Raw genomic sequence first — 26642 nt, 5'->3', positions numbered from 1 at the left:
GGCAGCCTGTCTACACTGCTCGGAAAACTTCATATCTGACTGCACAATTACTCCCAAGTATTTTTTCATTTTCTACCACCCTAAGTGTAGTACCACACAGCTGGCATGTTTCTCTGGGGTTACTTTGCATTTGTCAATGTCAAACTTCAGTTGCTGCTTCTCAGCCCATCTGCCCGATTTTTCTAGATCCTGTTGTAGTAGCACTCTGCCATTACTGTCATTAACAACCCGGCCAACCTTTGTATCATCTGCATACTTGGACATTAAGCCTGATATACCTTCATCAATATCACTGATAAATATACAAAACAACAGCGGGCCCAACACCGTACCCTGGGGAACTGCACTAATAACATTAGTTCACGAAGAGCAGCGTCCACTGATTACCACTCTCTGTCATCTTCCACTCAACCACCCTTTTATCCATTGTAGCAACTTGCCTTTAATGCCACACTGCTCCAATTTGTACAGTAGTCTTCCATGCGCAACAGTGTCAAAAGCTTTCCTGAAATCCAAGTAAATGATATCAAAATTATTTTTTGCATCCAGTTCCTTTGTAACCACATCATAGTATCCAATAAAATTTGTCAGACAAGACTTTCCTTTAACAACTCATGTCAACGTTATAAATTAAAAAAATCTCCACAAGGCTTTAGATCGATTGATAATTCGCATTAAATGTTCAGGGAAATTATTCATATTAAAATAAGCAAACCACAAGAAGCAAACTGGGCAAACAACTTCCAGTGTTGTGTATAGTGTAGTTCTGCAACTTCCCTGACTATTTTCCCTTAGAATATACTAAATTTTCTAAGGTAAATAAAGGAAAACTTTAAATCAGTTTGCTGGGAAACTATCCATTTTCACCTAAAATTTTACTAAATTCAGGAAGATGATTTTTGTTTCTTCATATTTACTTAGATTAATTGTCCACATGATCTGAAAAGGGCAACTGGAGTATAATTAAGGTTTTGTACTCGGGGGGGGGAGAAGAGAAATCCAAGAGTTACTTATAAGATAGGGGAGAGAAGTTAGAACTGTCTCAGGAGAAAAAGACTTGGGGAGTATGGCCAACCAGTTATGAAATTGAGCATGCCAGGCGACTAGGAATGCACGTGTCCCCTACTTGCAAAGGTCCATTTGTAGGACCTTTGTAAGTAGGGTATTTGTTGTTAACCACTCTTCCTGCCTTTAAATCATTAGCAACTTTGACAGTTCTCTCCTATACTCCTTTCAATGTCACTAATAGAGATTAAAAGCAGGAAACGACCCCTACACGATCCCTGATGGCGTCCATTTGATCCATGGGGGAGATAAGTATATTGTATTGCCTTGTACAATAAAGATTACATAAGTATAATATATTATACATTATCAAAAGTATTAACGATAACGACCTCAGTTTTCCATCTTTAATATCATTCGAAAAGTTCAACTAGGAATGGAGTTTACGATTTATGACATTAACAGAATTTAATGAGTTAATTTTAAAATACGAAATTAAGTAATTGATGCGTCTGAGCAAATTATTAACTGTAATTAAGGATATTATAAGTACTTGTAGAACCAGTAGTGTAATGGATAAAATAGTTTCATGCATTTTTAATACTCCGGGTATACGTGATCAAATGCAGACATAGGCTTTTTAACCATTCCTTGATTCTTTTCACAGAAAAATTCAACGAAGTGATATAAATGAGGGGTATAAGTAAAAAAAGGATGTCTCCAAGGGGGTTTACTGATTAAATAAAATAACCACTGAATGTTAAATTGGAATTATTTTTGACCTTTGTATGGGTATTACTCATTTCTTTAATTTGGTATTTCATTTAATAATTAAATTAAATTAGATTTAATTTAGATTAAATTAAATTTAAATTAAATTAGATTTAAATTAAATTAGATTTAATTTAGATTAAATTAAATTTAAATTAAATTAGATTTAAATTACTGATATTAATTAACGATTTAATTTAAATTCGAAATAGATTTAATTTAATTTAATTTGGTGAAAATGCTACTTGATTGAAAGATATTTGAGAATACGTGCTGTTAAATGCTAGGAATTAGTACTATAGTTATTTGTTTTGCATTTTTTAAACCTATATTTAAAGATTTAAATTACTGCAAGGCAGTACTTTAAATCTTATCTGGCAATATACTGCGTTAGGTCACCTTGTATACATACATTGATTAAATAATATTAATGTTAATATTAATATTAGTATTAATATTTAATTATTAATATTAGAGATGGATTTTTGGAGATCAGCCAGAAGATCTAAATTAGAAAGAGTTAGGAATACACAAGAAAAGCAATGGATGGTCAAATAAACATCACTGACAAAAAAGAACAAAAAAGACCTAAAAAACCAATGGGATGGACACCCCCTAGAAGGGAAAGGAGAGGATGACCTAGAACCACATAGATGGAGGAAGTGAGGGCGGCTATGGAAAAGAGGGAGTTGAAGAATGGAGACTGGAAGGACAGAAAAGAATGGAGGAACAAATTTAAAATATTAAAAAAAAAGTACTGGAAAAACTTGATATGCATTCAAATTAAATATTAAAAATTAATTTTTTATAAGTGCCCTGAAATACTGTACTACATACCCAAATAATAAAAAGAAAAGAAAAAAAAAGTTTCATAGTGATTAATAAATGTTAAATTTTATTACTCGCTTAAAATTATTACCATTTACAAAATTTCTTTCATTAATTTCGAATAAACTGAAACCAAAAAATAAATAAGAAAAGCAGCTTGAATCCAAATCGCAGTGCCTGCATAACTTTCCATCCAAGAAATTTGAGGGTTTTTTTTTAAATAAAAACCACAAACAACAGAATCTCAAATATACCAATGCCTCACCCTGAAATGTATAATTATTAGACACCTCCATCCCTTTCCCCCCATATCTTATTACACAAGTATAATCATAATTACAATTAAGTATTTATAAGATCTTATGCGTGTGTAATATGTCTTAAAAATTATTATTAAGTATTATTATTATTACGTAGTATTAATGAGAATCGTTATAAATTTTATTCAAGTTTAGCATAAAATTATTTTTTTCTTTATTATTTTCACTGTATTATCGCAGGAACAACTTTTGCAGAAAAGATTCTTTACTAAATGATAAATTGTGCAGGTGGGTCAGTGGGCATCACTTCCACTAGCAGGATAAGGTTTGTAAACAAACTTGCAGCGTGATTATAGCAGCGCGCGCTCACGCACACACACACACACATAAAAACTGTATATATATTGCTGTTGCTGGACAAACAGTAATTATAAATAGTTTTAATTATGCAACCATTAGAATAAACATTTCTCGAAGGTAAAAATTAGGGCAAGTGCAGAATTTTTCAGCCATTATTAAGTGAATATAAAATGCTTACCTTTTTTTGGGACTAAGCCCAGAGACATTGGTTTGTGGGGGAACGGCAAGCCCATCGTCACTTAAAGCAGTCCGACAACTAAGGTCGCTTTCCCGGCATGTCGTACGAGCGTCAACGGCAGCTGTATTCGCTGCGGAAAGCGTGGTTGTGTTGACATTTTCACTATCTTCCAGTTGTATAGAATGTGCAGGAATGCTATGGTGGCTTACTTGATCATTTTGTAAACTAAGATTGAATAAACCTAGTTTTGTGTCTCTATGTGTTCCATCTAGTGATATATTGGACAGGAAAGTAAGCGCTGCCAGCCTTCGGCGAGATCTTTGCCGTTTCATCACGGTCGCCATTGTCTCTGTTCTAGCAGCAGTTATACAGTCGTTCGGTAATCTCTGAAGCGCCACCTGCATAACTTTCCAACAGAGAAATTTGTTTTTTATAAACTGTAATTTCAATTTTTTAAAAATATTTTCCAGCTTATTAGGTTAAATTTAAAAGCGATCTTGAAATATTCATTTTAGATAACAATTATGTTAAATTAAGATAACGAAAATCTGAGGCTTCATTTATAACAAGAAAAGATTATATATTAAATATTATATATTAACTGCATTACATATGCCCGGGTCTATAGTTTTATAAATTTAGAATGAACGAAGTTATGAAATATCCTCAAACTACAATTGCCGACTGTCCTAATTATTATTATTAATATCAGTTTATTTTCAAAGAAATGTCCCTTTACAGCTATCCATCTAGAGGACATGTTGAATGAATATTGCCATACTATTTACAATTTATGTACAAAGTACTCAAATTAGTTAATACTAGACCTAAAACAGCATCTGATTACATAAATACGAGCGAGGAAGAGAGGAAGGTCTGTAGGTTTTGTCCTTGCACAGCTTCTGAAAGTCAATGGCTAACCTATTAAATATTTTGATCGAATTAAATGGAAACATGTTATGCAGGGAGGTCATGCTACTCAGCTTAGATCTGTATGGGAGTACGCTGGTATGAGTTCTATTACTGCTGACGGTATGGCAAAGATATCCCAGATAATAGGTGAGTTTAATTTTCCGGACAGAAGCTGAGCGAAGATCACGAGGTTCCTAGAGAAGATGTGATATTTAGATTAGAGACCATGGCAGATTTTGAGATTGTTGGTGGTAGGCGTGAAATCTTATTTCGCCATTTTAAAATCCAGTATTCCAGAGATAGGAACCTGGTTTGGTAAGATATGGGTGCAGAGGACCATATAGTCGAGATATACAATGGAATTAGGGTTATGCAACGAACATATAGTTGATGATAAGATGCGGATTACGGAAGTTGGAGATCTCCTGTTTAACTGCCCATATAGCTGCATATGTTGTTTTCCAAGTGGTATTAAAATGAGGCAAGAAGGTAAGATCTTTGTCCCAGGTGCGACCCAAATCTTTATGCTGAGTGACTTTTTTAACTAGAGTGCTCCCACTCATGATGCTCACGTCATTTATATTTCTCTTTTTAGTGACAGTTCTCAATGCCCTTTAATATTTAAAATCCGAATTTTATCTCCGCTTTTTCCTAAGAAATGTCCATGAAGTCAATAAGAAACACAAACTTATGCTACTTAGCACAACATTAGTTCGTCATAATTTTTATTTTCCATATCGATGTAAATTAAATACTTTTGCCTTAGGGAAGGGTGTTTGTTAAAAATTTATCAGTCCTGTTTATCTATTTCCGCCCAACAGCCTTCAAAAGTCCTTCGAGTTTCTTTCTGAATTAGAATGGTATTCAAAAGTATAAAAATCAATGATTTATTGGCTGCAGTAATTTTACATACACAACTATCAAGATCTTTCAGCTGAGTAGTGATTTGACATAAAGAATAACACATTGTCACCAGAGGTGATCTGCAATATCAGGAAATGCAAAAACTACATTACTGGTTGATAATACATCATGAAATAATTTTCTATTTGGAAACATTTATCAATTAAAGAAACGATCTTTATTATAAATTAATCAATCCATTGATTAAATTACGTATTGTAATATAAGATTATTTTTTTATTGATTTATGAGGTACAAATACAATTTCTCGTCGGAAAACAACGTTTAGCCCCTGGACAGCTTGGCAGTGCTTTCCAATTGTTCATTAAGTTGGCGTTCTCTTCCCGCTTGAAAAATCTTACTAATTACATGCCTTTAATCGAATGGCTTATACAGGTCCATTAATAGATTTGCATGAATTATGTAACAAGATTTTAAATTTTATTCAATGTTCTCGCCACGGAACAACTCTTCTGCTTCATTATTATATAACGAAATACTACTCGAATCACATTCAGGGTCAGCTTTTCCATTAGGCACTATGCCCAAGTTAACCCGAACTTAACGATTTTATTCGGACAATAAAATTCTACAATCTAATTTTTAAATGCAGATTTCGAAGATAAATTCCTTCTTTTCTGAATGATAATGATTAGCAAAATCATTAACAACATCATCAAAGATCGCATTCCAGTAAATTAGTGCTGGAATAAGTGTTGTGGAAATACTGTAACTTCAAAACCAAATTCAGAGAAACGCTTTCGAATTTCTTTAAAATGAAAAATTATATTTAACTCAAGGCCATTTTAATATGTTTGACCTAACGTAGTGAGGCCTCTGAATGGAGATTTGTGTACGAACGGCAAACGAAGACTACCCCTACAACCTAGGAAGACCAAAAGACGTCCTTGATCACCCTATTTATTTTTATGAAACAAACTTGTTTCGTAAAAGGTAACTCTCGTTAGGAACCGCAACAAATGCTTTCTTGTTTAGCCTTCAAAAACGGCCCTCAGATAACTGAATTACTATGTCTCTAGAGAAAAACAAAAATAATGCTGCCAAAAGGAAACTTAACCCCTCTCGCACACCAATAGTCCGCGTATTCCTCTCTCTTTATGATTATATATCTCATAAATTTTTACGTCTGTACATGGATAATAATCTGATGGATAATAAATACTGCACCATAAAAATGTACGGTCTCATGCGGCACAGATCCATGCTCTTCTAAACTCTTCGAATGAGATATTTTTTCCTACCAACCATGGAAATGGAAGTGGACAAGGTTCGGATTTTGCCCACTTCCCTCTCTTTCGTATTGAATCCGCTGCTGCAGACCACAATCCTATTTGCGAACTCACATCGGGCAGCCTTCCTGTTTTGCAATCTGTTATGTAGGCAGACCCATGATCGATTTCCAATACCCTGGCCGTATCATCAATTGCCGCACACAGATGGCATTGTCTACACGACATTATCCTTTGTGACAACTGCACGAGTTTGTCTTGGGTAAGAGTCATCCTCCAAAGTTTTAATTACTTCGCAGGGACGATTTGCGCATTCGCACATAGGTGGATGAACTGTACAATTGCCAGCGTACACCTTTACCATGCCGGTCAGTTTGTGATGGAGAGACATCCTACAGTAACTAAATAACACTGAACTGCCTAGTGTGGATGCGCCCGTCATTGTTAACGTCATATGATCTCTGTTTTTGAGAATCACTTTCTGCACATATAGGATAACCAACACAATCTATTGTTTAGCAGGAGCATTAGTAACAATCCTTAAATTTATTTTTGGCAGCGCGCAATTTAAATTTAGATAATCAAAATATCGTATTTATTTAACTTACCCTGATCTATTATAAATCTCGAGCATATGACGTCAATCACACTTTAAAAAAATATTAGCATTTCACAAATTTTTCCAGATTATAATCATATTCGTAATTATACAAAATAAAAATATATATATATATCACCCCTTTTCCACCCAGAATATTCATTCATCTGCCCAACTGTATTATGATCGTGGATTGCATGTGTTCCCTGGTCAGTTTGTCTATTTGCTAGACGAAAAACCGGAGTTTCCGGGCGAAAAAAACCTTGCTATCTAAGTCTGAGGTCGACTAACTGAGCCACGGAGTCGAAAAAGCCCATAAACGTTCCTCGCGTCATTTATGAGATTCGAACTAGGGCCTTTACCACCCGATGTGGGAAGGACGGTGATGATGCCACTATGTTGCACGCGCAAACATTCGCAATTATACATATTTTTGTGATTATTATATAGCTTTGGATTTTGCATCCAGCGCTGGGTAGTTATTTCGGAACGATACCAGATGGCGTCACTTTCTGCCTCAGCCATCACTTTGACCTTTGGTGAGGTAGGTCCGATGAAACTACTTTCACGATTTTTTTCTTTCCCTCGGGTTTTTTTTTTTTATTTTTATATTTTAAATTTTTTTTCATGTCGAGATTCCGACTCGGATCTATCATATTGGTGGTCCGACGTCGCAACTACTGAGATAATCGCGAGGCTTATTATTATTATTATTATTAGTAGTAGTAGTAGTAGTAGTTAGTTCTTCAGTCAGTTAAGTATCTTAATCGTAGAAAAATTGTAGTAAGTATTTCAAATCATTTACATAATAAATATGGAGTATAATGGTATACCTCAAGATACACAGTCTGGGCCTGCCTTTTTTAATATCTTTTTAAACGATATCTTTAATGTAATTAAAAAAGTTAATATTAAAATATAAGCCGATAATATTATATTAAACACCATAGAAAAAATATGAATCAAATTAGTTGATGCATAAAGTCCCGATACCCATATACGCTGTCCTACCATTAATATCCGGACACCCCTCCGTGGACTGGGAAACAGGTCCTATGCATGCAACACATCACAGAACCTGCTATAAATATGCACACTGGACTTCGAACAGACAATTGCAAAAGTGGGCCTGCAAGATGACACGTTCAACAGAATTACCTCAATAGTTCAACAGAATTGATCAACAAATGGTAGACGCCGATTAACATGGTGAAAGGAGCTCGAATTCTGGACTGTACAGCAATGGAAAACAGTCCAATGGACAGACGAGTAGAGGTTCGCACTCTACCAATCTGATGGACACTCTTCGGTGTGGGGAATGCCAGGGGAACAGTTCCCACCTTTTTTTAATTTTTTTTTTTTATGTAAACCCCAAACACGAGAGGTGTTAGAACCTATAGTACTTAGTACCGTGCTTGGGTTGGAGGTTGAGAAGACGAAAGAAGATATTTTTTGACATTGGACTTGACCTGATTGTATCTTCCCAACAATAAACTTTGGTGGAGGCAGTGCATGGTATGCGGCTCCTTTAACGGTTTGTCTTGGCCTCATTAGTCGTTATCGACAAAACGATGAATGCTGTACAATACCAGGTATCAGCAAGACAACGCGTCATGCCATACTGCTCGGGTCATAACAGGGGAAGGACTAAAAAGATAGTCCTATCTGATTTCCAGCGGAGATTCAACGAAATTCTCCACCAAACAAATAATTTTGAGGTGGAAGAAGAAACCCTTTAGCACAGGAAGTGTAAAGAATAAACCAAGAAGTGGCAGACCTTCAAAAAAAGGGTAACAGTGCAGACAAGTTGAGGGGGAGTGTTGTGAAATCACCAATGAGGGCCTAAGTTGCTGATGCCCACGTAAAAGATCAATGCATAAAAGAGCATTGAACCTTGGAACCCCCAATGCAAAAACATGAACACTGCCTTAAAATTTAATAATTATCTGACAGTGACTTAATTCGGAGGAAGGAGGCATATTCCAGTTTACTTCAAACTTTAAACAAACTCAGAAGCGTGGTAAAGTCATTTTTTAGCGATGAATGTGCCAAATATTGTAGTTTACGGCCACGAATTGTGGTGTTTTGGTCGAAGGGAAACCCTCGCTTTTATAAGGAATTCGAACACAACCCCCACCCACGTTATGATATGGGGCGGCATGGACAGCAACCGGTTGTTCGGATCTTACTTTTTTTGATGATGTGGCTAATCATGACCGATACCTGGCCATGTTAAGATACTGGTTTGTATCCCTCTTGCCCTCTTGAATAACCTGGTAATCAAAGAGGTACGCTGATTTCAACAAGATGGAGCGCCAGCACATTATGCCATCGCAGTACGGGAATATTTCAATGAGGTGTTATGAAGACTCTGGATTGGTCACCGGTATTGCCAGCTCCCCTTGAATGGCCGCCTCGAAGCCCTGACCTATCAACTTGCGATAATTCATTATGGGGATTCGTAAAGGATATTGTTGCACAACAAAATCACTGATGAACTCAAAGAAGCTGTAAGATTCGTTTTTAAACGCTACATTCTCAAATTATAAGAAGGATGTCCCACAGAACTTGGAGGCGAGTTGTCCTCTGTTATGAAAATAATGGGGAATACGCTGATCCATTGGATTATTAAGTCTGTTATTTTATATTTCTTTTTTTTTGTATTGCTATAAATAAATCTCATGTCTTAGGAGTGCCAATTGATTTGTATTTGTATTCACCAATTTCAAATAGCGATAACAGGATTTTGTGGACACCCCGCAGTTCCAACAGTTCGTTCATTTATATACATTTATTTAATCGAATAAGATGATCGGATTTACAACAGGACCTGTCTGCGTGGGTAGCACAGTGGTATCGTCACCATCCTCCCCTCACCGGGTGGAAAAGGCCCGGTTCGAATCCCGTCGATGACGCGAGGAACTTTAGTGGGCTTTTTTCACTCCATGGCTGAGTTAGTCGGTCTCAGGCGTAGATAGCAAGGTTTTTCCCCTCAGAAACTGGGGGTTTTTTCGTCCAACAAAACAGGCAAATGGACCAGAGAACACACGCAATTTACAGACACGAATATGGGTTAATGTAATCATTTACGGGGAACCCTAATATAGCATTTTTTTTTTTTTTTTTTTTTACAGCAGGACCTGTGAATGCACAAAAAGTGGATCTACGATGACTTTCTAGTAATAAACAGACTTAAGATTCAATAAACTCGAGCCGTATACAATTTTACGTCAATTAACTGTCTACATTCAATGGCTATAATGGATATAAATATATTCCCTCCTGGAGAACACAGTTGGTAGGAGCGCCACCCTCCCCACACAGGGTGGAAAATACCTGAGTTCGAGTCCCGTCGATGATTTGAGGAACTTTTATGGGCATTTTTCACAACGTTGCTAAGGCAGTCGGTGTCATGCGAGGGCAGCATGGTTTTCTCTCCCAGAAACTCGGGTTTTTTGTCCGGCAAACAGAACATCGACTTCAGAACACACGCAATTTACAGAACGGTATACATGTACACGGAGCAATATGGCCTTAATCGCTAATGTTCCTAAAACCCTACTACAACTTCTGCTTCTTCTTCAGTGTGCCATCTCTTTGCAGATGTTGGCTGTCATCTTCGCAATGAACGAATATGAGCTAGAAGCCCTAAAACAAACCCTCGTTAATCTGACCATGCCACTCTTTGAGGTTTGCCAACCAAGATTTCCTTCTTTTCCCTCGACTTCGTTTTCCATTGAGCTTGCTCTGGATTATCAATTGCGCATCTTATATTTGTCATTCCTCATCATATGTATGTATTGTCTCTTCCCACAACTATCTGGATCTTTGGTTAGACAACACCTTAAATTTAGTGCTGTGTCATGTCCAAGATGTAGTTAAATGAATACAGAGTAATTAATTTCTAAATATAAAATAACTTCTTTTTTTCACTTTCTCAGAATTAAAAACAAATCCCAATGATTCGGTTCGAAATGTTGCCAAAAATCTATTGTTTGACAACGTTTCGAATTCGCTAGTTTGATTAGTAGTTGAGAGCAGTGCTAACCTCTTTGGACTCTGTGGTATAATCAGGGTTAACCTCTTTGGACTCTGTGGTGTAATCAAGGTTAACCTCTTTTGACACTCTGGTATAATCAGAATTCCACCACAGTAACAATTTAAAGCTCAGATCTTCGCGTCCTATAGTACTTAGTACCGTGCATGGGTTGAAGGTTGAGAAGAGGAATGAAGATACTTGTTGACATTAGACTTGAATTTCTGCAGATTGTAATTTTCAGGAAAAACATATGAAGGACGGTTGTTCCAGAAAACAGAAAACTGAATGAATAAATGAGGAAGAAAAAAGTTGATTCTGTGAATTTGAAGTTTGACAGTAAGAAGGATATTGAGTGGTGGTGGTGGCACGTGTTCGGACTGCTTGGGAGAGAAAACGGGAATTATAGAAGCCAATTCAGAAGAACAGTGCCAATAGAACTATCTATGGAAAAGAGAGAAAGCAGAAACAGAACGTCTATGAGACAGGAGTGAAGAGGCTCTGTTAGAGATGGGTCATTAATTAACCTAACTGCCCTCTTTTCAATGTGATCTAGAAGCTTCAGATATGGGAACAATATTCCAAGGTAGGGAGGAATTGCGATTTGTGCATAGTAAACAGCTGTTTGGAAGAAAAGTAACGACGAGAGCAAAAAAGAAAACCCAGTTTTTTAGATGCAGAGGAAGCAATATTTTTAATGTGTTTATGCCAAGAGAGATTAGAAGTCAGGGTAATCCCCAATAGAGATATATGACCTTGCCTAGAGATCAGAGTGTCATTGAAGATGAGCATAGGAGCAGAAGAATCATTTTTATTATTATTAGGATTAAAACCAGTTTATTTACTACAAGAAACTTTTGGTCACCGCGGGATGGAAATGTGGCAGAAGGGTTTTGCAATAGGTAAGACTGGAATATGTAAAAGTTGTGGACTAAGTTTTAGAAGGATTGAAGTCAACTAAGTTACCTTTGCCCCCACTGGAGAATTACCTGGAGATCAGCATTTAAAGAATTAGTGGTGGATATTCGAAAAGTCGAAGCTGTTTGTGCAGGGCAGAGTTTCTTAAAGAATGGAATACAATGTGTTATGATCAGCAAAACTATGGATAGAATTTCCCGTCAATGGAAGAAGGTCATTGATAAACAAGAGGAAAAGAGTGGGAGAAACAATACCTACCCAATTACAAAATGAAATTGGCAAACCATAAGATGGAAGCTTATTTGAAAGACTTTTTTTTTTTTTTGCCAAACGCGATCAAAAGGCTTTGAAATGTCAAGAGCAACTGCTTGAGTTTCTTCAAACGTTTTTATTGAATTCGTCCATAGATGGGTAGCATAAGCCAGAATATCACCAGAGGATCGTTGATCAGATGGAAAGTTTCTAGATAGTTGAAGATTCGGCCATTAATTGATTTCTCCATTACTTTAGAAAGAATAGAATTAAATGCAATGGGATGATAATTAGATGGGAAGGATATGTTACCCTTTTTAGGAACTGGCTGGAAAGAGAAAATTTCCAAGAATTAGGGAACATCTTCGGAATAAAAAAGTGAAAAAAGGCGACGCAGAACAGCAGCACAAGTTTTGAGAACAAGTGATGAGGTACAATCAGGACCTGCTGCTTTCTTAGCATCGAGATTGTTCAAAATATTTCTGATATCCTTTTGATGGAAGACTACAGGGGGTGAGAGTGGCGTGTACAGTGAATGGTAGGAGATGGTTTACCAAGATCATCAATACACGAGTTGGAAGAAAAGTAGAATGATAGCTGATCAGCTTTATCTTTGGCTGAAGTGGTAATAGAACCATCTGGTTTTGACAGAGGTGTGAACAGAGATGGGCAAAAGTTGTGGTCAATAGCTTTAGCAAGAGACAAAAATTCTGGACTATCATTTGGTCAAGAAGAGTTTCTACTCTTAACCTGTAGTATTTAGTATTTTTTAGTATTCACTTTTAGTGTTTAATCTTTTGCTAGCTAAAACTTGTTGGTGGATGATACGGTGGTAACTCAAAAAATCCGGAAATTCGTCTTCCTTTTGGCACAAAGCGATGAATCCGTTAAGATTCCCCGTCATTGCTTTAGCTCCATCTGTTATTATTGATACGAGCTTAAATAGTGGTAATTTAATTTTTTCAATAAAATTTTTGAATGCGTTAAATATAACGAGACTTCTAGATCTTTCTTTTAACGAAACCATACCTAGCAGTTTTTCGCTAGTGGTAGAATCATCGAAAACCATGCGAATAAAAACGAGCAATTGAGCTGTATCACAGGCGTCTGCAGATTCATCCAGTTTTTTTGTTCTGAAAATTTTCAAAAAGAGAATCTCTTATTTCTAAAAATGCGACTTTGATGAATTGACCATCAGAAAATGGTTTGCATGTTTTTGTAAGATGACTCACTTTTAATGATGCTACCTTTACTGCTTTAGATTGTAAATTAGGTGTCATTAAGAAATTTTGTTGTACAAATAATCTGGATTTAAGTTCTTTTAATTTATTTTCTCTAAGATCACTATTAGGCGGAAAATCCGATTGGTATTTACCATGGAGTATGTTGAAGCGCCTTTCTAAATTTCCTTTTTTCGGTATAGCCACTGAAGCATTGCAAATGAAACAACATTTTTCTTTTATCATTACAAAAAAAAGTATTCTAGTTCCCACTCTTGATGAAAATGATATGTTTTACTCTTTTTCGTGTTGGCTACTCCTGTCCTAGAGCATTCTGGACACACTAAGCAATCCTCCCAAAACACTATTCTGGTTCTATTATTTAAATTCAAAAACTCCCTTTGCAGAGTCCTGGAAAAGTTGAAATACACTTCTATTGGATAAAAATATCTCTTCCTGACCTAACTCATTCTCAGCAATGATTTTTCTTATTGTTTCCCTAATACTGTCATAAATTGTACACATAATATAAGCTGCCAACTTTCAACCTCACCACAAAAACAATGATCTGTTCCCGAAATTCCCAATTTATATACCTTTGCATTCATTCAATCATAATCTGTTAATTAAAAACGTTATTTGTAGATTCGGTGTGAACCAGCTTCTAACTGTTCTGTCACTTAAGAAAGTTATACCAGGAATAAATTTCTTGATAACTCGACCAGAAGACACAGCATCCACCTTGTTTGCCACAAGTTAGCAATCTTGTTTTAACAACTTTTCTTTTCCCTCTTAATATCAGAGTTTATATCAACTTTTACAACAACAAGTCTAGCAAGTATTTTCTTCTTTATTCCATAGCACAATCCTCGATAATCCACAAATAGATCCAAGGATATAGCTCCAGGCAACACTTGAAGCGCTGCTACAGTTCTACATACTCTTAAAATACAAAGAAGCATAGTTCTTTTCAGTGAGTTTATTTTAGTCCGAAATCTTGCAAGAGCCACTCTATGGAACCAAACTCCAGCTGCGCCTGACCATGGGCTAAAACGCGACTTTACCATATATGTTGTTGTAGGGTTTTAGGAGCATCGGCGACTAGGTTCATAAATTCTTCGTGTATACTGTCTGTAAATTGTGAGTGTTTTGAGGTCGATTTTTTATTTGTTGGACAAGTTTCCAGGAGAAAAAAATCATGCTACACTCGCCTGAGACCGACTAACTCGGCCATATTGTGGAAAAGACCCATAAAAATACCTCACGTCATCAAACGGGATCGGGACTCAGGTCCTTTCCACCCGGTGCAGGGAAACGGCGAATCTACCAATTGTGCTATTCACGAACGCTTATAATATAGGAACAACGTTTCCTGAGACACACACCAATGAGCTCTTGATGCTCTTAGTATAAATATGCGTTTGCGCGGGTATCGTCACCGTCCTCCCCATCCCCACATATATATTTACTAAAACTATGTATTAGGGTTTGAGTGACCTTAATACATAGTTTTAGTGGAAATATGCGCATAATAAGAAAACTTATTATCAATAATGAGCCCCAAGTATTTAGTTTCAGAAACTATAGACAACTGTCTCCCATTTACTAACGCTTAGGCAATTTTCGTCGTGAGAGGACGTGTCCGACTTTGCTCCTCATTTCATATGATGTTATACAGTGCTATGGTTAAATAATGCAATAAGTTTCAGATCAATCGACCCAGAATCAAGTTATCTGTGTGGATCTCTCTCCGAATCAGTTGTGGAAGTTCGAGGTAAATAACAATTTTTGATTTTTGTATTAATCTTTTCGTATAACTATCCAGTCTGCTATGTGCGGCATCGTTTCCCCCTCCTGCTTAATTCCTACTCAGGGTCGTGTGTGAGCTGTTTAACGCTGAGTGGTGCTACTTCTCGAAAGTCACAAGAGCTTAAGCCATCTCGCCTGCCAAGGTTACTGTCTAATTCTTAGTTCAATCACGAATCTGCATACTCACTATGAGGAATCCAGCGAAAAGCTCGTTGGTCAATTGCACTGTAAACGCGCCCAAGCACAGATTGCTGATCCACCTGGGGAATGTGTAATTCTAATGAAGTGAAGAAAACTATTTCTTGTCATCCAAATGCAACGGCATCGCGGAATAGTCCCGCCACTCAACGGACAGCAAATTGTACTGAACGAATGAGTAAAACGCGTAAGCCTAAAAAGGCCTGCGACAGGGCGTCGTTGAAAAGCAAGATTCATCCCTCCCGCTCCCAAATGATAATAAACTTCTTACTATCAGCCATACTAACCAGATCGGATTGCCATCAAAACTGCGCGCAACCCATTTAGTGGACCTGGCGGCGATGCGCAAAGAACGCCGTGATGAGAAAACGTGTACTTAAAAAGGAAAAGGAATTTACGAAACTGATTCAGACAGTTCAGGAGGATGTTAACAGAAAACACACGGCTTCACCTGAGCAAGCTACAGACAAACTCTATGAAGTCCTCTGTAGAATTGAAAGCATGCTACAGGAAACTCTTAGAAGACAACCTACCAGATGTCATAACATTAATCCAGCCAAGAAATTAAATGTAGCCACTCAGTCAGAGTCCACCAGGTCGGGACAAGTACCTGGTACTTCTATCATGAAGATCTCCGTTAAGTAGTAGTAATAGTAGTAGTAGTGGCATGTGATGCAAGAAAGCAAGTGTATGAGCTTATGCAGCATCAGCCAAAAAAAAAAAAAAAAAAAAAAAATCACACCATTCCCTCCAAATGCCTGTCCAGTTCCTCCTTAAATTTATTCAACCTATCAACTTCCACAACGACAGATGGAAGTTTGTTCCAGCAATTAACCACCCGCTGGCTAAAGGCAAATTTCCGCACATCTATTCTGCATCTGTCCTTTCTTAGTTTGAATTTATGCCCCCTTAGGTTCGTAATCTGAATAAGTGGAAGGATCCCATCAGAATTCAGCGTGCTCAACCCATTCAAGGCCTTATACACCTCAATCAGATCACCGCGCAGGTGCCTAGTCTCCAGCCACTGCAATTTGCAGAACTTAAGTCTCTCTTGGTAAGAGGATCCCTTCATTCCCCTCACCAATCTTGTTGCCCTTCTCTGTACACGCTCAAGTAAATCTACATCCTTCCTAAAATGAGGCCTCCATACCTGTACGCAGTACTCAAGGCGTGGCCTGACCATTGCCTTATACAGAGGGACAATCACCTCCTTCTCCCTGCTAGCAAAATTCCTATATATCATTGACAAAACCCCATGACCTTCCCTGGCAGCCTGTCTGCATTGCTCAGAAAACTTCATATCTGACTGCACAATTACTCCCAGGTCTTTTTCATTTTCTACCACCTTAAGTGTAGTACCACACAGTTGGTACTTTTCTCTCGGATTAATTCTACCCATATGCAGTACTTTGCATTTGTCAAGGTTAAACTTCAGTTGCCACTTCTTAGCCCATCTGCCCAAATTATCTAGATCCTGTTGCAGTAGCACACTGCCATTACTGTCATTAACAACCCTACCAACCTTTGTATCATCTGCAAACTTCGACATTAAGCTTGATATACCTTCATCAATATCATTGATAAATATACAAAACAACAGTGGACCCAACACCGAACCCTGTGGGACTCCACTAATAACATTAGTCCACGAAGAGCAGCACCCATTGATTACCACCCTCTGTCTTCTCCCACTTAACCATCCTTTTATCCATTGTAGCAACTTACCCTTAATACCATTCTGCTCCAATTTGTACAATAGTCTTCCATGCACAACAGTATCAAAAGCTTTCCTGAAATCCAAATATATGATATCAAAATTATTTTTTGCATCCAGTTCCTTTGTAACCACATCATAATATCCTAGCAAATTTGTCAGACAAGACTTTCCCTTAACAAACCCGTGCTGTGTCTGAATTATTGTTGCAGTCTTGTCTAGATGATCCTGCAAAGCATCTTTAACCAGTGACTCCATTAATCCCAACAGGGCTTCCTGTGTAAATGATAGCGCCCTAGAATCACTCCTTAATGAAACAGAATACTGTAAATTCTTGAAGTCCTTAGAGAAAAGACGCCAGATTGATAAAGCGGTGATGGATCTGACTGACACACAGCCGCATAAAGCATTAGATTATGTCTATTCTGTGAATAAAAATCATAATTCTTCGCAACCACAGAGAGTAAATAAAAACTCCTGTTCAAAGGGAATCTGTGATCGTCCCCCACATAATAGGAAACTCGATCGATTCAGTGCACCCCATATGCAGTCAACAATGGCGATCCCTACCACCTGAAATTTTGAATGAGTACTTTTGAATGAAATTTTGGTGAGTACTTTCCGTATTTATGAAGCAGAAAACATTCTCCACTACTCACAGTGCAATGGAGTACTTTTAACGCAATAAAGGATTGTTTTCCGTAGCCGAGTGGGCAGGAACGGGAGTGCAGTAGCACACGCTCTTTGAGTAGACAGGGATTCAAGCCCCTGACTGCTGAATACGGTCGATCTGCCAACCCGCACTGGACTAGCGTGGCAGATTATGGTCCATTTTCCTCAGCATGAATTGAATTGTTGAGGAGGCTTCCATCCTGCAGTGGGTTGATAATGGCTGCACTTTACTTTTTTTTACCAGGGGTTCTCCTGTTTCTCGTACTAGGCAGCCCTCTGGCACAGCCAAGCATCCGGATGCTCTTTCGATACGACGACTTTCTTCTATCGATTCTTCCCAGACCAGAAAAATCGATTGGAGCGCTGCTCCCTGCGGCCGGCCTCGCCCTACTGAACCGCTATCTAGCCTTATGCCTCTGAAGGAGCCCCTCGCTGGCACCTGGACGCACCTGGATCGCAGCACTTCCTCCTCATCCTAAGTCCTCACGGCTAGCTGCTCGTCAATCTACAAAAATCAGCCGCCCTTGCTCACCAATCAGCAGGATCTACTACAAACAGTCCTGAACTGTGTGGAGGTCAACCTCCCTCCAATGAGCGGGAGCGTCCCGTCTCTCCCATTACTACCGCACGAAGTGTCTCCTGCCGATGCCACTCTCTCCTCCTCGATGTCCAACGTCGAAGTCATGTCCACTTCCAGCACTGACAACAGAGTACTGGCTATAGCCGCACGCGATGGCTTCGTCCATGCAAGTAGCAGCTCTCCGGAACTCAAATCGCCCCCTGGTTTAGGGCATGTTTTTGTAACTAGGCTTGACCCTGATATAGCCTCAAAAGACGTTTGGAATTTGATTTTAAGCAAAACTGGAGTGCACACCAGCGTTCGTAAAATGCATGCAAAACACCCTTCTTATGCATCTTTCTATGTAACTTGTTCACCATCGGATTTAGATTCTATTCTTAGCCCTCACTTGAGGCCTCTCGGCTCAAGGATCAGGGAATTTCTGGAAAATTCTCGAATCCCTGCCCCCAGAAACCGTAGCTAGCAACTAAAGGGAACAGAGGACATTGGATCCGACAGGCTGTGCTCAATTTTTACCCAAAACGTCAGGAACATGAGGAATTTGGAACTATTTGCCTTACAGAGACCTGGATGTCATCCAATAAACAGTTCGACACGTTGTTCAGAAACTCATCTTATCATGAAGCTACTAATGATCGTATTGGAAGAAGAGGGGGAGGGGGATTTACCATCGTAATTTTTCACTCTCCTGCCTGAGGTCCAGCAGTTCTGATCGCTTTGAAGCTTTGTGTCCAATGTAACACGCGGAAATCACCTGATCCAAATTTGTCTAATTTATCTCCCACCTGATCATACATAAGACTCCAGGGATGAACTGCAGTCATGGCAGGCGAGCTACCTTGCTTCTGATAAACCTACCTTTTTTACAGGGGACTTCAATATGCCCACCCCAAGACATTTGGAAGCTAGGCGAAACTTCATTACCATCATTGAAAATTTAGGGTTGGATTTCCTTGAGTCACAGCCTACAAGGGGCGGCTAAGTGTTAGACCTAGTATTTCATCGTACTGCAGATTTGACGGCCACAATACCTACCTTCACTTTTAATTCAGACCACAAACCACTCACGTTTGCTTTTGCGTTCCCGTCGATGCATCCTAGAGATGATGAAGTCCTAACCAAAACCATTTTCTCAGTTAATTTCATCAGACAAGACGTTATAATGAGTTTTCTCACCTCAACCAACTGGGTAGCACTTTCCTCCCTACCGATCGAAGAAGCCACTAATGGTCTGGCTTCCCTACTAAAGGCAATGGTAATTCAAGGAGCTTCAAAAACCATCAGAATCTCAAAATAGACAAAACCATGGTTCTTAAGAGATCTGATGCCCGCTTTTTTTGGATAAGCAACGTGCCTTTAGGAAATGGAAGAGTACTGGATCCACGAGTGATTTCATTAGCTTTAAAAAGAAACGAGCATTTTTCCTGAAGCAAAAGCGACACGCCAACAATAGATACATAGCTAATAGGCTAGTTTGCTCAAATGGCCATTTGCAAAGCATTGTAAAGATATTAAGATGGATGAAAGCCTTTTCGTTGAGTCGGCCGATAATACGTTTGGTGAGAGTCATGTAAAGAAAGAATCGAATCCTCCCATCTCCATCCCATTACATGATTTGACTCCCCTGTCTACACTTAACATCACGAAGAAGAATCTGATGAAAGTAATAAACGACTTACAGAACAAAGCTACTGTCGGACCTGATGGATTTCCTTGTTTATCGTTAAAATATCCTCTGTTTTCATTGTGGATGTTCTTTTACATTTCTTTAATGAAATTTTACGAACCTCGACAGTGCCCAAGATTTGGATACACTACTGCGTCAAATCCATTCTGAAGAATTCGAGGCCAAAATCTGAGAAGGATTTTCGTCCTATCTCAGTGGGCTCTTCGCTCCTTAAAGTTTTTGAGAAGGCAATCCTTACTCAACTTATGGAGTACTGTTTCCATCACAGACCTCACCACCTTCACACTGTTGTCTCTGGAAGATCAACTACCACCAATCTCCTTCAAACTCTCTTTCACATACAGGAAGCTTTGAATTCTCGAACTCAGCTCGACATAATTTTTCTGGATGTTAAATCTGCATATGACAGGATTTCCATCACATCCTTACTTAACGTCTTGAAGAACTACTTCAGGTTCTCAGATAACCTCCTCGGTACTCAATAAAATTTTGCAGGAAAGATGGCTCCTTGTAGAGCGGAATGGTCTCTCCCGTTCCTTTACTGTCTGCAGAGGGGTTCCACAAGGTGCGTTTTGTCAGCAGCACTGTTTGCAGCTGCTTTGGAATCTCTTCTGGCAAATTTCAAAAAATATGATCTCTTACGCCGATGATTTGAAGCTCTTCATTCATTCGGATCAGCCAGAACAAGCCCTCTCAGTCCAAAGAGCTGCAATAAAACAAATAAATTAGATAAACACCTTTCTGCATTACATTGGACTCGAGCTAAATGCCGAAAAATCTGCCAGGATGACCTTCACAAAGAGGAAAAGAATAATCCTAATGCACCTCTCTATCAATGGACATCAAATAAAGCATGTCAACTCCCACAGGGACTTCGGTTTGGTGTGGGACTTGAACCTGTCTTTTCTGGAGCACTTCGAGGAAGCAAGGAACAAATTCTACGCAGCCCTTTGGTCTGCTCGACAGGAGCTGGTTGGTTACGTGAATAAGAAACTAATATCTAGATTTATCCAAACTTGTGTTGTACCGTGGCTCTCTACGCGTCGGAAATCTGGTCCTCCGCTCCTCCAACCTACCTGCAGCAGTTCTTGGGCTTGAGTATTGGCTGCTGCGATTACTCAATAGGTCTTCAGGACATCCCCTTACTATCTGTAGGGCTATGCTGCATTCGCTGCATGGAATGACCCCTTGGAAACAATCACTACTCGCAATATAATTACCCTCTCCAAGCTTATTTCGGGTACACTAGGTGCTCCTATCATCGACAGGCTCATCATTCTACCCAAAGATAATAGAAGAACAAATAATCACCAAACGTCTAAGATTCGACCAGCCCTCAATCAAATCAACTCCCTCTTTTATATGTCTCCAGCAAACACGATTGGTCTCCTGAACAACCTAAATATTAACCCCGAGGCGATTTGCGTGGACAAGATCTACAGATCCAAAGTCCTTTCGGACGCCTACTCAATGTTGGAATTTTAGATGTTTCAGGTCTCCTTCGCTCTTCGTATGCTTCTGTGAGGACAAACTTTGCTCCCCCTCCAGTTCCGGACAGCTTTCTACAACCTCCCGGGTCTCCCGCACAGTGCTTTGAGGGATGCGGAATTTATTTAGAACATTTATCTCGAAATATTGTCTTAGCTGCTGTAATTTATTTTATCTGTATCCGTTATGTTAATGGATATTGCTAATCTGTTATAGTTATGTTTACCCTCCTAGTAATTTTTGCTGTCTAGGGGTGGATTCTTTTCTGTCTAGGGGTGGATCCTTTTCTTTTCCTTTACTTGAATAAACAATAATAATTAATTTTATTTGCGATAGTCGACTCAAATCAAGTTTTGTTTTAAAAAGCATCATCTTATTCTTTTGGGAACTAATATTTAGCTTAAATTCCTGTGTCCAGGTATTCATATCGTTCATTACACAATTAGCATTTTACTCCAAATTCTGCCTTGATCGAACTGCCGCGATTAATATGAGATCATCAGCAAAAGCTATCACGTGACAATTAGTTTTTGATCGAAGCAACCACCAGATTCCAAATTGAAGGACTCAGTACAGAGACTTGAAGGCAACCTCGTGTAATCTGCCTTTGAAAATGAATATGTTCGGACCTGACAATCACACATTTCTCAGAAAAATAACTCCTAAAAAAGCTTATAACTGCTTAGAACCCTCAGCATGACGCAACTGGGAAAAGGTTGTCTCCCACCATACTGAGCCAAATGCACCTTCAAAGTCAGTGTATATAAAAAGGTCATATTTTGAATCAGAGTTTGAAATGTATATTTTAAAATCCATAAGTGCTTCCTCACACGATTTTCATGGTGTAAAACCATACTGGTTGGGCCGCATCATATCATGTTGCCCTAACATTTCTTGTAAACGCACTGCCATCAACCTCTCTGACACTTTACCAAGATTAGCCAACAAGGCAATAGCTCAAATAATGGTTTCCTTCCTATAAACATTTATTATATAACAGAAGTAACACGTTAGGTATCAACTTAAAAAAAACCTCACTATAAATGCATTCTCGATCAAATCTATTCCTGGACATTTTTAAAAATTAAGGTTCTTTAATAGTCCTGCCATTTCATCTATTGTAAATGCCATGGTATTGTCTCTACCTACATATGATGGATATTCTCTCCGCATTTCAGATTGACACTGTAAATCCAAAATGTGATTATCATCCGGGAACAGACTGTTCAATATCGCATCTATCGAATCCACCCAACCAATAGTCTCGGTAGAATCTCCTTGATTCTATTAAAAACTCCAAACTTCTCATTTTATCTCTTGCTAACTTATATAATAATTCCCAAGGATCATTTCTCCTTGATTCTTTTATGAAAGATCACCAGGTTACTCCCTCCAGAATCGCCATGGTTCTTATACAGTTACTTTTTAAGAATATATAATTATAATGCAATCTAGTTACCTCAGAAGGAACCCAATTCCGATGCTTCTGGTACTATCTTCCATCCCGTACACGGGCCGTGTTAGGACAGTCAATTCATTTGTCCACCACCAGCAGGGTTTTAATTTACTAGTCTTCTTCCTACCTGACTTATATGCCGCTCTTACTATCGAATCCTATATAGTAATGACTAGATAGATTGACGATTGAACTATTTGTTGTCGTTTATCCAAGGGAAAATCCCGAAGCATACAGGCTACACACATAGACCAATCAAATGATTTCAATGAGAACGAACAATGTATGGTAACCGATCTTGAGTACCAGTTAAATCCGGCACATTCTTCACATAAAACAGTATGGCTCGATGTCCAATCAGGTATTACTTGCCAGTTACAAATACAATGTCTAATACCAGAAGTTGTTATAGTTAAATCAATATTAAATTCACTCATTGGTCTACAAAATGTAGATGGTTCATTTGACTTATTCATTACAAACAAATTAATACTCGATGTAAAATCCTCCAGCAATAAACCTCTCATATCAGATATTACACCATACCATAATGGAGATTTAGGCATTAACATCTGTCGTAATAATCACTTGCTTGGGTCTTAAAATAAGCAACACATACTCTAAGTAATCCACGCATTGTTAAAATCCATTGAAGGAGCACAATACAAGGATATAAGATAAAATTGTGCATCTACCGAGGCTATCATAACACACGGAGCAATTGATTGCATAAGCTATGAACTATCACCACATCAAGATCTTTATTATTAACCACAATTGACGTTTTAGGCTCTTCATGTACCGGCTGTATTACACGTGACGTTAAAGGATAACCAAGTATCCTATATGTTTGCTCAGTTTGCTACAACCACAGTCACTGTCTCTAAATTTGCCCATGTCTTCTTTGTCACCTTATTAAATTCTGCTATGAGAAAGCTCATAATGCCTTTCTCATTTTAGAGATCACCTCATACATTGAAGGTACGTCGTACATTATCTAACTCATCAGTCATTGCTTCAACATCCTGGCTAGACAGAATTTCCGCTTCAGTAGTCATCGCTACCTGATCACTAACTTCCTGGTAATGCGCTAACGGTACTGCCATGTTTCCATAAGCTCTAAACTGATCCTGACTACGTCATCTAGAACTACAACTCCCCATACTTTTAAACTCTTCCTCGACTGCGGCATTTTAGGTGGAAGTAGGAAGGAACTGTCCTCCCCTGTATCTGATCCCACTGTATGCATCCTAGCTTCTCCACTTAAACCCTCCAAAATTCTTATTTAGTTCAACTATCGAACTACACAGCTAGCAGTGTATTAATTCTTATTAATTTCAATTATCTACCAACACAACGAGCAAGGTATTTATAACTGTCATAAACCGAAATTCTAATCACTGGAAACGATCAGATCAGCTTAACTTAACCACAAAATAGCCCTTCCTAGCCACAAAATTAGTAATTATATTAATCATCCACTTCAACCACAATATTAGTACCAACTGAACTCAGACTGATAACTCAGCAGTTTAAGCCAATCAACTAAATTACCAGAAAATACTCCAGGTGCAACTGAATCAGTAGCACTATTATTCACTACTGACTTCTATTTATCCTGGTAAATATTAATCCAAGAAATAGATAAAATAATTTTCAAACAAAAAACAATTCGAACTGTATAAAATTGTAAATCTCCTCTCACCTCATATTTTGGCACCATTATTATTGTTAAAACCTCCCTAATCATCAATTATTATTTGCCATTTTATGATTATTACCATAGAATCAGTTTTGCACAAGGCCAACTAAATCGATCACATTGAAAAACTCTGATATATGTTCCTTCCACCAAGACAGGATTCGAACCTAAGCTTTTTCCACATGGCATGGAATAACAGTGATCGTAACCATTTTGCTAACCGTGAAACAACTTATTACTTAGCTTTTTGCATTCTGATACCACATCACTGTGGTAAGTTTTCCATGAGAGCCTTGTAATCGCCACTGGTTCCTACACTGGCGAACTTGTCTGTTCGCAAACCAAATTTCGATGGACATTGGTGATTACTGATTGCAGAAGGTGGCTGTGGATAATATGACATGAACTTGAGACTGCACGTAAAATGTAATTTTTTTCTCTTAATTCTCAATACTTTTGCTAACGTTCTGCATCTGTAGACAACTGCATTTTTGAATCGCTTTTATCGTTAGGTGGCCATATTTCTGTGAAAATGGGAAATAATACGAAAGAAGAGCAGCTCGATTCGAATAAGAAAATGTGTGGCGTGGCATGGAATCTATAAGATGTTTTTTATGCGTTTTGGTCTAATTGTAACCATTCATCCAGCAAGCCATTGCGTAGCTGAAACAAAGTTGAAGGAAGAGGACTTCGTTGCCAAATAGTTCTCTTCAGCATATCCCACACATTCTCAATAGGATTGAAATCAGATGAATGTGGGAGGCCAGCTAAGATGGCAGAAATCCGTGTCGTGCTCTCCAATCCATTCTTGCACAATTCTAGCACAATGACCTGTTGCATTGTCATCCATAAAGTGGCCATCATTTTCGGGATAAAAGTATAACATTGCAGGGTGCAATAAATATGATACAAAATTCAAGTACTTCCTGGATGACATTCGGCCTTCCATCTGTAGCATGGGGCTCAGACCGCTCCAACAAAACATTCCCCATTGTGATTGTATTAAAAAAAGTTTTGCATTTTGTGGCTAGCGTGTGTTTTTTCAAGCAATGACGCAACAAGTATGGTTTATATGAAATCTGGGATCAAAGTGAAGGAAAGAAGGAAGGAAGGAAGGAACGATTGAGAAACTTATTAGCATACAGAATTTCTTTTCCTGAAATTCAACATTACTGATTGCACAACAGCCTATTTTTACAGCGAACTTTATGAAAATTTTAACATGTTTTCCGAGAACTTGAAAATGGTTTTTAAGATATTCTTTTACTACTCATATTTATTATTGTAGAATTTTTCGAAGTATCTTTCATGAAAAGGAAGTACACAATAGCGTGCTTATTTGTTTACATGCTCAGAAAGAATATGGAAAAAGATGGGTTAATTTTGTGTAGTTTTATGTTTTGTACATATTTATTATTTATTTCTGTCAGATGTACGTGAACTGACTGAAAATATTGAAATCATCTCATTATAAAGTTTGGATAGTTTGAATGGCCGAGTTAGTCAGTCTCAGGCGATTGTAGCACAATTTTTACTACCGAAAAAGTTGTAAAGATATTCGTAATTATGTTCTGGAAATGCTTTATGAGATTCCATCTTTTAAATATATGTGGTTGATATCTATGAGATGACTACCTGCCATTTTCACATTAAACTACTGGTTATATTTAAATTAATTGTGAAATTTTAGAGAAATATATCTATATTTTTAAAACTGGATTTTCTCTGAATATGTGAATTCAGTTATTAAAAATACAACCAGTTGAAGGATGTGTACCTTAAATAAATTAATTAAATCTGAATATTAATTATGTATACAATATTAGTTAGAATACGCAGAAAAAT

General features: G+C 38.0%; 1 protein-coding gene across 1 annotated transcript in view; it reads right to left on the bottom strand.

Annotated features, from left to right (window-relative positions):
- LOC150087525 (CDK5 and ABL1 enzyme substrate 2-like) overlaps window positions 1-3746 on the bottom strand; it is a 138595-nt gene extending 134849 nt beyond the window's left edge. The window contains exon 1 of the mRNA XM_090372515.1: window positions 3403-3746. Coding sequence (XP_090228641.1) covers window positions 3403-3746 — 344 coding nt within the window. The remainder of the gene's footprint in view (window positions 1-3402) is intronic.
- Between the last annotated feature and the right edge of the window lie 22896 nt (window positions 3747-26642).

Source organism: Mastigoproctus giganteus, chromosome 4 (genome assembly GCF_048544385.1).
Source record: "Mastigoproctus giganteus isolate SK-2022 chromosome 4, ASM4854438v1, whole genome shotgun sequence".
NCBI lineage: Eukaryota > Metazoa > Arthropoda > Arachnida > Uropygi > Thelyphonidae > Mastigoproctus > Mastigoproctus giganteus.
This window is presented reverse-complemented; position numbering and strand designations above follow the sequence as displayed.